General features: G+C 37.0%; 1 protein-coding gene across 1 annotated transcript in view; it reads left to right on the forward strand.

Moving 5' to 3' along the window:
• Positions 1-366: 366 nt before the first annotated feature.
• The window catches only part of LOC136855480 (endoplasmic reticulum aminopeptidase 1-like), a 45,181-nt gene continuing 31,879 nt past the window's right edge, over positions 367-13,668 (forward strand). Inside the window, 2 exon segments of the mRNA XM_067132557.1 lie at positions 367-415; positions 3,751-3,969. Of these exon segments, the coding sequence (XP_066988658.1) occupies positions 3,879-3,969 (91 nt within the window). The 5' untranslated portion in view covers positions 367-415; positions 3,751-3,878.

Consider the following 13,668-nt stretch of genomic DNA (forward strand, 5'->3'; position numbering starts at 1 on the left):
AATCATTAGGAATCATTTTCAGCTTAGAACTGAATGCGGCCACCCCAAGCTAACGAAATAGGTTTAAGCACTTTGATGGCCCTGCGACCGACGACACTTGTGTGAAGCACAAGTGTACCGGATATCCGAAAAGATGCCATTTTTGTCCGTTCGAAAAATCATCCTTGATTTGAGATACTCAACAAGCATTAATATTCTTCGTCTTTGGCGACTTGGTATTAATACGGCATTGCCACTTGCCCTATTACCACGTCATTCGTTTAACGGTACTTGCTGTACTTTAAACACGAATGGTGGCATTAAGTTCCACAGGTAACTCTTTCTACCAACACACATCTGGCGGTGGCTCCTCGGCCCAGTTGAGATAGCCAGTTCGAGCAGTGCGGAAAACACAGGTGATAGTGGAAGGGATTCGGTGAGCATATGTTACAAAATTAACGAGGCTTTGGCCCCTGAGAGTGGTAGAGATTTGAAGAAATCCGTTACCGAAAATTGCCATTTGCAAAGACCACTTAGAATTGACAGGTCAAACCAGCGGAATGATCAATTTAAAACAGGTTTAATAATATGCTTAGCAGTTTATCCGTGACGCAAAACGTCATCCCGTAGGGGGATAGTGTCGTCAGTCCACACCCATGGTGCACTGTAGTCATTACTTAAGGTTCTTTGCAGCTCCCTTCGGCCCCCTAGTTGCAACTTCTCTGATTCTCTTTACTGTACTTCCAGTCATATTCTCTTTCTTCCATCTGACTTTAAACCCTTTCATATCAATTGATTCATAATGCAACTGCGAGGTTTTCCCCTTTGTTACACCTTTCAGACCTTCTTGCTGTCAATTTCCCTTTCAGCGCTGAATGACCTCATAGGTCCCAGCGCTTGGCCTTTGGCCTAAATTCTATATTCCAATTCCGATTATTACTTCAAAAAGATTGATAAAACTGTAAAAAGACAATTAAGAATTGGTTCAGTCTTGTTCCAAAAACCATCTGCATGACTCAAAACTGACAGTGGAATAGCGAACTTTACTTGCATGATTAAATTGTCAGATGACAATACGTTTTTCTTGTCAAGGCCAAGAGGAAGAGAAGGTCTCCTCACTTCCCCCCAAATCCCCCATGTAGGCGGAGCTTCGTCTACCTCCTTATCGCGTTAGCAGGTGAATTGCCGTAACGAGCAGGTACCTCTAAGATACGTCATCGCTTGCGCAGTTACCCCAGGTGGGAGGCGACTCCACCCAATTGGGTAGACCTTTTCTCTTGGCCTTGGCTCTTCTTATATCGTGACGAATATCAGAGAGCCGCTCTTCGGTCCTGATCATTGGTTTATGATATAATAATGAAGCTGTTTGTTGAACTGAATTGATTGAACTGAATATAGAATTTAGGCCAAAGGCCAAGCACTGGGACCAATGAGGTCATTTAGCGCTGAAACGGAAATTGACAGTAAAACGTTTGAAAGGTGTAACAGGAGGAAAACCTCAAAGCAGTTGCACTATGAATCGACCGTTAGAAGAGGGGTGGAAAGTAAGATGGAAGAAAGAGAATACGAAAGGGAGATACAGTAAAAGGAACGAAAGGGGGTTGCAGCCAGGGATGGTAATGTCGCAGTTACAGTATTACCTTAGATTTGATTTACGGTAATATTCAAGATGTAATAGTGAACAAAAGAACTGCAGTTAGATACAGACTTGATATAAATAATCCGCAGAGCTATTGTCATAGATATTGGTTTTAAAATTGTTTACAAATAACTTGTGAGTATTTGGGCGCCTCATGGGCTGGAGAAAAGTACAAGCACTTGAGTAGGTTCACTTATAACCACTGGAGATAAGTACAAGCACTTGCGTAGGTACACTTATAGCCACTGAAAATAAGTACAAGCACTTGAGTAGGTATATAACCACTGGAGAAAAGTAAAAGCACTTGAGTAGGTACACTTATAACCACTGGAGATAAGTAGAAGCACTTGAGTAGGTACACTTATAGTCACTAGAGATAAGTACAGGCACTTGAGTAGATACACTTATAACCGCTGGAGATAAGTACAAGCACTTTAGTAAGTACATTTATAACCAAGTCATTAAATTCATGCTCATAAGAATTTATTCTAAAGTAAACTTATGTTCTGCGAATGATAACCCAAATTACACTGTGGAATTATTTACTAAATAATAAATCGATAAAAAATATACAAGACTGTCTAGATTACAAGATAGGTAGCTGTTATTAGACTAAGCTATAGCTATATTCTGGCACGAGCTCTTGCTTCTAGAGGTAGACCTGACACTCTAGAAATAGAGAGATTTTTGAAGTTTTACTGATGCGCCTTATTTGTATTATTGGAAATTATATCATACAGTACATTATCATATTATATATATGTGTGTGTATAAGTCCTATTTTGTTATTCTCAGTCATATATATATATATATATATATATATATATATATATATATATATATATATATATATATATATATATATATATATATATATATATATATATATATATATATATAAGATACAGGACAGAGAATGAAAAAGAATTAGGATCATTTATATAAGAATTCAAGTAAAAGCTTAGAAAGTAGAAATCCAATATTATTAATCAACCTAGCCCCTTCTAAAGGAAAGTTGAGTTGTTTAAAAATAAAACCCCATACTATATTATTCTCCTACCCACTTCCAAAATGATCAACTTGGAGCTGGTAGGAAAGAAAAGTACAACTTAACGGAAAGGAATCTAGGATATTTCCGGAGTCCTATGACAGGTAGAAAGAAACTTGCACGCACCAGGCTGAGCACTCCTATACCACTGCAAGCACCGAGAAAGCAGGTGTAAGCTGAGGTGACGTCAGGGAATCCTATGGAGGAGGGACTCCAAGCATGTGTGTCCACTTTGCTAATCTTGCTTTGGACGCCTGATGTCCCCTGCGATCCTTTTGACCCTTGCAGTCATGACAGGACTGAAATTCTTGAAATGTGGTACTTGATTCCACTCAACTAAAATGTTAAAAATCGTTTGGAATACTAAAAGACCGTTGGTTCCAACCAGATTGAGCTAGTATGTAAATGTTTGTGACCTGAATTTTACCTGTAAGTTCATTTAGTTCCATTAATCAAGTGGAGGTAAATATTCAACTTTTGCTTAGCGCCAATGAAGCGTCAATTCCAATGTGATCTATCTTGTATTTCTCTCTGAATGTCTCTGAAGCACTCGTCTTTTCATGAAAATTATGGATTTTGATTGATCGAACCCAGATTACCTATTTTATAATTTTTATCTTCATTTTGCATAAGTTTTGTGTTTATTTCAACTGGATTAAAGTCAACGTATTACCAGTGAAAAATTTAATATTAATAACGTTGAGTTTATTTCAAGGCCTTGACTGGTTAATTTTGTTTCGTGTATACAACAATGCAAGAGTATTTTTCACTTTATGTACACAACAGTGCAAGAGTATTTTTCAAATTACGTTCACAACAAATCAAGAGTATTTTTCACTTTACGTTCACAACAAATCAAGAGTATTTTTCACTTTACGTACACAACAATAAAAGAGTATTTTTCACTTTACGTACGCAACAATTCAATAGTATTTTTCACCTTACGTACACAACAATTTAAGGATATTTTTCACGTTACATACACAACCATTCAAGCGTATTTTTCCCTTTACGTTCACAACAATTTCAAGAGAATTTTTCCCTGTACATACACAACAATTCAAGAGTATTTTCCACCTGACAGGATCACCACCACTTGACCTCGTATACACAACATGCCGGAAGAGAGCAAACATTTGCATTAGCGAACTTCCACAGCAAGCAGGAGGTTTTCTGCCGTTTGATTTCTCAGAGAAGTAACCCAGAATCGCGATGTCGGACGCCACGGCCCTATCTAGCATCAATGGGGCTGCACCTCACAGCAACTACAGCACTATCACAGGCACCGACGAGAGTAGCGAAGGTAAGATCGCTGTTGCTTCTCAGACACGTTCTTGTGCTTTCGAAAGCAGGTATTTTTCTCATAGGTTCTTTCTTGCAACACTCCTTGATTACAGTACTTCCTTCTCGTAAGGTGCTTGTCATTCTAAGGTCCTGTTGCAGACACTTTGCTTCCACAAGGGCCTGTTTCACAGTTTCTTTCCACGAAAGTCCTTTCTTCACAAAGCTTCTTTCCACGAAAGTCCTTTCTTCACAAAGTCTCATTCCACGAAAGTCCTTTCTTCACAAAGTCTCATTCCACGAAAGTCCTTTCTTCACAAAGTCTCATTCCACGAAAGTCCTTTCTTCACAAAGCTTCTTCCCACGAAAGTCCTTTCTTCACAAAGTTTCTTTCCACTTTCTGATATGGTTCAGTTCACACAACAGTCCCTTTCTCCACTTTCCAGTTTTTCCCTCAACACTTATTTTGCTAATTCAGCTCCTTTCAAGGTGCAAAACTTTTTGTGCATTGATCCTTTAATATACATGACCGACCTGACTTAGTTTATTTACATCCCCCCCCCCAAACACATACTTTCCTCACTCTTATACCTACCTACCCTCATGCCTCTTTCACAGGTTCTGCCAAGACATAGGTTTTCTCAGATCCCTCCCCCACGTCCCACCCACTAAAACATCTATTCCTGCCTTGGCTGATTAGTAGCGCGGATGCCGGTTATAACAGCATTTAAAGTGATCAGACTCTAATTAAAGTAATTAGGGCTTTTACGGATACGTAATTGCAGCAGATGGGTAATTAACGCTGCATATGATTACCATGTGAAAAGCAAGCCACCGTTTTTAATATGTCAGAAATAGTCGACTACAAAAACTGTTGTTTAGCAATTAGCCAATAATGATAGTAATTTACGTAGCAGTGTTAATCAGGGTGACAGGTACAGATTGAAAAATCATTATGATTATCATCGCCCTCATATTAAGGGATCCAGGGCGTTGAATACAAAGCAGTTATCGTAATTATCTGATGAAGCTGCTGAACGTTTGTAATTTTTGTAGGCTGACATATTCTGTTCAATCACAGACGGAAACGTTCCCGAAGGGGGATAGTGCCGTCAGTGTACCTCGCGTGGTGCACTGTAGGCATTAATTATGGGTCTTTGCAGCGTCCCTTCGGCCCCTAGCTGCAACCTCTTTCATTTCTGTTACTGTACCTCCTTTCATATTCTCTTTCTTCCTTCTGACTTTCCACCTTCTCTAAAAATTTGATTCATAGTGCAACATCGAGGTTTTCCTCCTGTTACACCTGTCAGACCTTATTACGGTCATTTTCCATTTCAGCGCTGAATGACCTCTTAGGTCCCAGCGCTTGGCCTTTGGCCTAAATTGTATATTCTGTCTGAATATTCTGTCAGGTGGAAACTTTCACTTTTAGTCATTGTACAGATCTTTTCTAATCAGCTGAGATATCTCAAGGCTTGAGTAGATCTTGCATGCTAAGTGACCATCTTCCTTGCCCTTTATTTCAAATTATTGGGCATCTTTTAGGGTAGTTGCCGTTTGCCATTCATGGGAATGGATGGCAAGGGTATCAAGAAAGTTGGAAGTAAGGAAAACCACCTTGCACTCATTGGAAATTAGATTTGTTATTGAATTTATTTATTTTTTTCCTTTTTTCTTATTCGAAGAATTCACACTTTTTATCTGCAATGTTAGGGATAAGCGCCACGTTGTGAAACAAAAATAATTGATAATCAGAAGAATAAGTAATCTAAATTTCGATTGTGTCAGTTCTGACAAACAGATGATATCGATTCATACAACCATACCATATTGCCTTTGCACTTTTATTATTATTATTATTATTATTATTATTATTATTATTATTATTATTATTATTATTATTATTATTATTATTCAGAGGAAGAGCCCTGTTGATATGAAACTAGCTCACAGAGGCCACTGACTTGAAATTCAAGCTTCCAAAGCATATGGTGTTCATTTGAAAGAAATAGCTGAAGGATAATACAGAAAGAAGAGATTAGTTATTAAAAAAAGAAAAATAAATTAACGAATCAATAAATAAATAACATTAATTACTAAAATACAAGGAGAATTGCTGTAGGGTAGTAATGAATTGCATCTCCGCTTGAACTTTTCGGGTTCAAGTTGCAGAACATCCTCAGGGAGACTGTTCCACAGTCTGTGGTGTGAGGAATAAAGAACCTCTGGAACTGAGAAGTTCCAGACAGCGAGGCACATCTACTGTATATCGGCACAACTGTTCCGCAAACCTGCTCTCGGCAGGAAAAGAGAATCGGGGGTCTGTTGTGAATGCGAAAGGTCTGTATAAAAATATACCTCAAAATTGACAAACGAGAGACATCCGTCGGTGGTCCAAGTCACAGTTAAAAAGTGGAGAAAATAAAAAGCTTATTTCATCATCAGACGTTCATCTAACGTTTCCAGACAGAATTTGCTGCTTGGCTTCAAGTTGATATCCACTTGCCGTGTACGTGGCGAAGCCAGAGTTGAAACTTGGGAACTACTTAATTCAAGACTTCGTCTGGCCTGAAATCTTGGCAGGCTAGACAACGAGAAATTGTACTGCCTTAAACTCTGTATGTTATTGGGAAGGTAGACTGTAACTGACAGAACATATTTGCCTGACATGATGTAGAAACAGGACGTGAATGTTCGAAAGTAACACAAAGACGCATTTATATATATATATATATATATATATATATATATATATATATATATATATATATATATATATATATATATATATATATATATATATATATATATATATATATATATACATATATATATACACTTATGTATACATGTATAACTGAATCACGAAAATATGGAACGTGATGAATATATAAATAAAGGTAGTGTCACGAAGAAAAGATACATTGGATTACTGCATTGTTTCTCTTTCCTTCGTGGCATTACCCTTACGTATATATACATATACATACATACATACAGATGACTTCTCTTTTGTTAGAAGTCATTGGGGAGCAACCGCAGACCATTATCACGGAAGGATCGAAGGAATCTTGTCAAGGAAACTTGCAATAATTAGTGGAATCCTACAAAGGCACCGCTAGATTTAAATGATGTGCCCAAGGTGATCCGAATCGCCCGGGAATCAAACCCGGGACCTCTTACTGGGGCGTCATAACAACTGGGCAGCTTTCCCGTTTGTTTTTACTTTACCTCCTTTCATATTCTCTTTCTTCCATCTTACTTTCCACCCTCTCCTAACAATTGATTCATAGTGCACCTGCAAGGTTTTCCTCCTGTTACACCTCTCAAACCTTTCAGTGTCAATTTACTTTTCAGCGCTGAATGACCTCATAGGTCCCAGTGCTTGGCCTTTGGCCTAAATTCTATATTCAATTCAGTCAATTCCTGCCTGTAAAAAGTTCTCTTTCCAATTACTCGTCTCACTGGAAAATTGAGTAAGCGGTCACGTGATACCACCGACGTCACCACATGTTTACCGCACAATCTTCTCTTGGGCGTTTGACGTCAGCATTGCCAAAATAAAAAACATCCATTCACACGAATTTTGATTTGAATCAACTTCGCTTTTTCTTTGCATGCAATCTTGATTTCTTTAACATTCCCTTTGTGAATATGCATTTCATCCAAAAAAGAAAAACAACCATTTGCTATCTTCATTTGTACTCTCTCTCTCTCTCTCTCTCTCTCTCTCTCTCTCTCTCTCTCTCTCTCTCTCTCTCTGAATTTACATCAAGTCGGCCTCTCCTTTAGCTTCCAATTTTAATCTTTATCTATCTTTGTGAATACAGGCAATGTTTTCCCAAGCCATTCGCTCTATCAGAATCTTTGTTTGTGTACGATCTTTCAGAAATTGTCTTCTTGGCTTTCAGTTTCATATTCTTTAGTTTTCTCTGCGAATAGTCAATCTCTCCTTTTCCCCAGAGAGGAGATGGAGAATCATATATGTTAACTCAATCTGGGAGGCCTGTAAAAAGTTTAACGTTGGTTTGATGGGGAGAGAGAGAGAGAGAGAGAGAGAGAGAGAGAGAGAGAGAGAGAGAGAGAGAGAGAGAGAGAGAGAGAGAGAGTACATCTAAGATTTACACCTCTGAGTTTTTTTTTTATTCAGTTCACGATTTTCATGTTATAGTTTTGGTGGTAAATGATACTCGTGAACTGTTTGTTCATATATATATAAAATATATATATATATATATATATATATATATATATATATATATATATATATATATATATATATATATATATATATATACATTATATATATTATATATAATATATATATATATATATATATATATATATATATATATATATATATATATATATATATATATATATATATATATATATATTTACACACACACACACACAAAGCTACCCTGTCTCTATCTCATTCCCCAACTGAAGAGGAAACCGTTTTATCAACTCAAATCCCAACCAAGTTCAACATATTTGAATTTCCACCCAAGTTTCTGTGCATGTGCGTGTATCCACACACAAAAGAACTGCACATCCGAAAAGATCATATGAAATATATCCCACGTTGCTTCGAAGAACATTAAACTTGACAAACATGTTTACAGAATAAACATTTGCGTACAAGCACCACCGACCTGTCTGGAGTAGGAATGCATGATTTTCTTCGCGTGGTCTCCGATGCATCCAGTTGTTGAGATATTTTTTTTCTTCTTTCCGTCTGTCCTTGACAGTCGTGGAAGCCTGAAATATGGGGGATGGAGTAAGAGAAGAGTGGCTTAGTCAATATATGAATATTGGTGGAAAGGAAATAACCGAATGGAATGCCCTTGAAATGATCTGTAAATACGATTTGAGTTCGTGTACATTTCTGTCAGGACATTGATATGCACAATAGATATAAATCATTGCATTTTAGAATGCAGAAAAAATGAATGTCAAAACCCGGAATGATTTCGCAGTAGAATTGTTTTTATATGTTTTGTTTTAAGGAGATGGGAATGGTGAATAACAAAAACAGCGTTTGGTTTTAGTTTTCTGTAAAAGAAAATTATTGTGCCGACTTTTCTGTCCGCCGTCAGATCTTAAAAATTACTGAGGCTAGAGGGCTGCAAATTGGTATGTTGATGATCCACCTTCCAATCATCAAAACATACCAAGTTGCAGCCCTCTAGCCTCAGTAGTTTTTATTTTATTTAAGGTTAAAGTAAGCCATAATCGTGCTTCTGGCAACGATATAGGTTAGGCCACCACCGGTCCTTGGTTAATGTTTCATGGATCGCCGCTTATACAGCATTATACCGAGACCACCGAAAGATAGATCTATTTTCGGTGGTCTTGATTATACGCTGTACAGAAACGATTGCGCCGAAGAAACTTCGGCGCATTTTTTTACTTGTTTAAAATTTACCACAGAATTCCAAAACGTTCACTAATTTACATTCCATTGTCGAGAATAAATTTTAAAAATCAACAATTGTCAGTTGAAGTATTTTTACAAGTTAATAGCTTCACTAACCTTGTTTTGAGGCCTCATTTTTTTTTTTTTTTTTTGTCACTTGGAGGTCGCTTAACTCTCTTGGGGGAGAGATCGACCAGCCAACTCTTTATAGGATTAATCAAGAGGAGATAATTTGAGGTTGCAGGCTAACTAACCTAATAACTGAGATTTTACACATTCGATACGAGAGAGAGAGAGAGAGAGAGAGAGTATCACCCTGTCTTGATATAACCTGATATATATGTGATCTATATTTCCTTGTACGAGAGATAGATGGATAGGTAGATAGAGATTGTATTACTTACATATCTGAAACTGCAATTTGAGTCTGTAGTGTCACTTTACGAGAGAGAGAGAGAGAGAAGAGAGAGATGTGCGATATGTTAGTGCTTTGTTTTACAGGCAGGAAATCATTACACAACACACTACCACAAATTGTTCTCAAGTGAGTCAAGTACCCACTTGTCCCTGACAAAACTTCAGAAGTATTGATAATTCTCTCTGAGATGTGTATAACTTGATATTAAAAAGAAGTTTTACTTATAATAGTTACACTCATGCCTAAGAACCGTGCTTAATTCTATATACATTCCAATACACATGCAATGCAAATAAATATATGTGCACATAAGAATGAATATATTTATATAGATATTACCACAAAAACACGTTTATAATAAAACACGAAAGGACATTTAGCATCCTTTATAGTTACTAAACGACACTGTATCGTACGTAAGAATCTTATTTATAAAATATGAGAGCAGTGTTTTTTACAGAGGAGACGTTTGGAGACACCTGTTCCGCTCTGTCGATCTCTGGCGTAAACATTTAATGACTTGTAGCACAAAAGGAAGTCAAAATTCTACATTTTGTAGACAGGCTGGGACAGGTCAAAGCAATCTGCCGTATACAGCATCTGCGAGGTCTTGTCAAAAGGTGTCGTGTGAATGATGATGAACTGAACTCTCTCTCTCTCTCTCTCTCTCTCTCTCTCTCTCTCTCTCTCTCTCTCTCTCTCTCATAAAATATTCAAGCATGATCTGTCAGCACATTCATTGGGACACTTTCACGTAACATATCAAGTTCCGCAATCTCATTAAGCATGGAAGCGAATAAGATGCAGTAATTGCATGTATTGACTCTCATTTAGGATATTGACGTGTAATTTTTCAACGCCTCTGCAAATTGAATCGTATCATGGACGTTTAAATTTCAGTTTATTTTCTCAGGTACTTGGATTTGGAATAAAATATATAGCGGCAGTTGGTTGAATATTATTTCTATTGTTATTGGAATGATGATTTTATTGGTATCTTAATTGTTTTGTTGCATTGGCTGGGCGCTGATGATGATAAAGTGAACTTATTTTAATTTCGAAATCCAAGTTGCAAACCGTTTTATCGTTCAGATGTTACCATGGTTATTTATGGACTTCCTTTATGCGAGAGATGCAGGCGAAGTGAAAACAAGAAATTGTATGTTTTTTAGTTCAGTGGAGCAATAAAACTATAGAAATTTAGCGGTAAGATCTCTTCAAGGATGGTATGTTGCAGAGTTGCCAACGCTGTGCAATTAAAAATATTTCATTTAGTTTTGTGAAATAGTACTCGTATTTCTAATCGTGTGACGTCAGAAGTATGAGTCAATATTCACATAGCTTTGTGACAGTGTTATTTGTACAAGTGTTGGGAATATTACCCAATAAATGCACGAGATCGATTTCTCGTTTCGACAACTCCTGCGGTCGGCCACTAGTACTCGGTTTTGCTCATAGATGGCACTGCAACATTGTTTACATTCATCCGTCAAATATCGTCTGCTAACTTGCGAGGCGCGATTCTTGCTGTGCTGAGGGGGAGAATTTACATCCCGTATGGGTAGTTCCCTGGTGAGAAAAATACCCCGTGCCCTAACCTAAACCTCCACCCGGAATCCTCTAGAGGCTAAGAGGAGGACACCCGAGTAACGAAAATTAGTGTTCAGTTACGGCTTGCGGGCCCCGGCGGACAGAGAGGAGGAGCGACGTTCTCTCGGGACCCTACGATGAGCGACCATGATGTGGACGATATTGCTTTCCTTACAGGTACCGTTTGCGACGTCAGACGTAATTAATCGCCTTTGTAAAGTCACGGTGTACTCGCAAGCCTTGCTGTGTAGATTATGCAGTTTTGTTAGCACCCACCATATTGCTATTCTCCTTCGAGATTTCTTGGGTTAAGGCCCGAGCCTTGACTCACTTGGGCTGACTTTCTTTGCCAACCAGTGGCCTTCATCTTAAATCATTATATTATTGGTCTTCTTTATTGGCTAGTCTACCTTCTCTTTGGGTGTACAATACTCTAAAATTCCAATTATTGCTACCCTAGGCTCTATAAGCTATAATCTCATCTCGTTTTGATCAAGGTTAATTGAACCAGTTAGAACCAATTAGGCTATGTAGCAGCTAAGCCAAAGGTAAAGTAGGACAGCTTGAAATATTTAAGGAATGTTACCTCTTTAGGAGCTTAGTATTTAACCAATTCTGAAATTGTAGGTACTTAAAGAATCTCATCACAGGTTACAGATGACAATAGTACCTCATATCCCTAGCATTGTACTGAGTGTCCTTTTGGAGTATAGACTTGACTGACCAATTGCCAAAATAATTACAATTACAGTAACTGGTGATGTAATGGGCAAGTGTGCCAAATGATGGGTGACCAAGGAATATGCTTTACTGCAAATAAACAATTATATTTAAGCAATCAGAATTATACTGGCATAATGAAAAAAATGAAACAAGTACCTGACATAAGTAGAAGAAACTGGCTAATATAATAGGTAAATTAAACTACATATTGTACTTGGGACACTCCACACAAAAGAATCATAACTACTTAGTAAGGTAAAGATAACTCAATAACACTTGCAGGAGAAGATACAATTTCTACAAGGTCTTCAGGAAGTCAGTACAATTATAATTCATCTTTCCTTATGAGGCCCTTGGAAACAAGGATTACAATTTATATATATATAAATATATATATATATATATATATATATATAACATATATATATATATATATATATATATATATCTCTCATATATATACTTTGTAATGTTATCTAATAATATTAGATAATTGAAGAAATTGGTTTAAGGAATTCCCAGTGGCTTTAATTATGATAGTAAATCCATAAAGTCCTAAAAGTGATAGATGAGGCTAATGGGAAAAAATGCAAAATCAGTTTTCATGTGATTTCAGTACACTATATACAGATATTCTTCATAACAGCTGAAAAGAGGCTTTAACAGCATTTATTGATATGTAATATTTTTGAGTAACAATCCTTTTGAAGTTTTTTCCATTGATAGTGTATCAGATATTCTGCTTATCAAATTTTCATTGTTAATGACTACAGTATTTCAAATACAGGGATTTAAACCTGAATCAGAATTTTGGTATTCTCATGGGCACTGACCCTAGCTCCAATTTTACCAGCCCATTTTTACATCACTTGAATTCAGCGTTTTTCTTAAAAGAAGCAGATTATATATTGTATTGGTAATGCACTATTTCTCAACAACAGCACAATGATGCCTACACCATGTCAGTGAAGTAGATTTGACCTATATAATTCATTGTTGATCAGCCTTGATAATACAAACTATGATCCTACTACAGTACTCTTACTACTATCAAGTCCCAGTCCAATTTGTGACCCCTTTTTAGTAAACTGATATGTTTTTCCAGTCACTCACACTCTTAAGCTCGTATATATAAGTGTTCTGTTATACTCTAATTTGGATACAATAAGTAATCAACATAAGGAATGTCTTCAAAACCACTACCAGAGACACTGATTGTCCTGGTTGCTTGCAGTTTTTAGGAAAATGGTCTGAAACCATTTACATACTGCAGGAATCAATATCAGGTTCTTCACATTGGAGAAAAGGTTGACAGCCATTGGGAGGCTTGTGGGATTGGTAATTTAATGCTATCATCCAGCCAGAGTCTATAGAAATAAGAGAAGGAAGAACAGTAACATTAGTTTGGCCTAATGCTAAATGAAGCAATAAACCTTCCTTTTTTGAGGATGGATTTGGTAATTCTTGGGAAATGGAAGCAGGAATAGGATTTGCAGGTTGGCATTAGAATGAAAGAAATATTCAGTGAAAGATGCAATCCAAAGATTATAGAATTTGAGCCAGTAAAT

The sequence above is a fragment of the Macrobrachium rosenbergii genome, chromosome 31, assembly GCF_040412425.1.
Source record: "Macrobrachium rosenbergii isolate ZJJX-2024 chromosome 31, ASM4041242v1, whole genome shotgun sequence".
NCBI classification, from domain to species: domain Eukaryota; kingdom Metazoa; phylum Arthropoda; class Malacostraca; order Decapoda; family Palaemonidae; genus Macrobrachium; species Macrobrachium rosenbergii.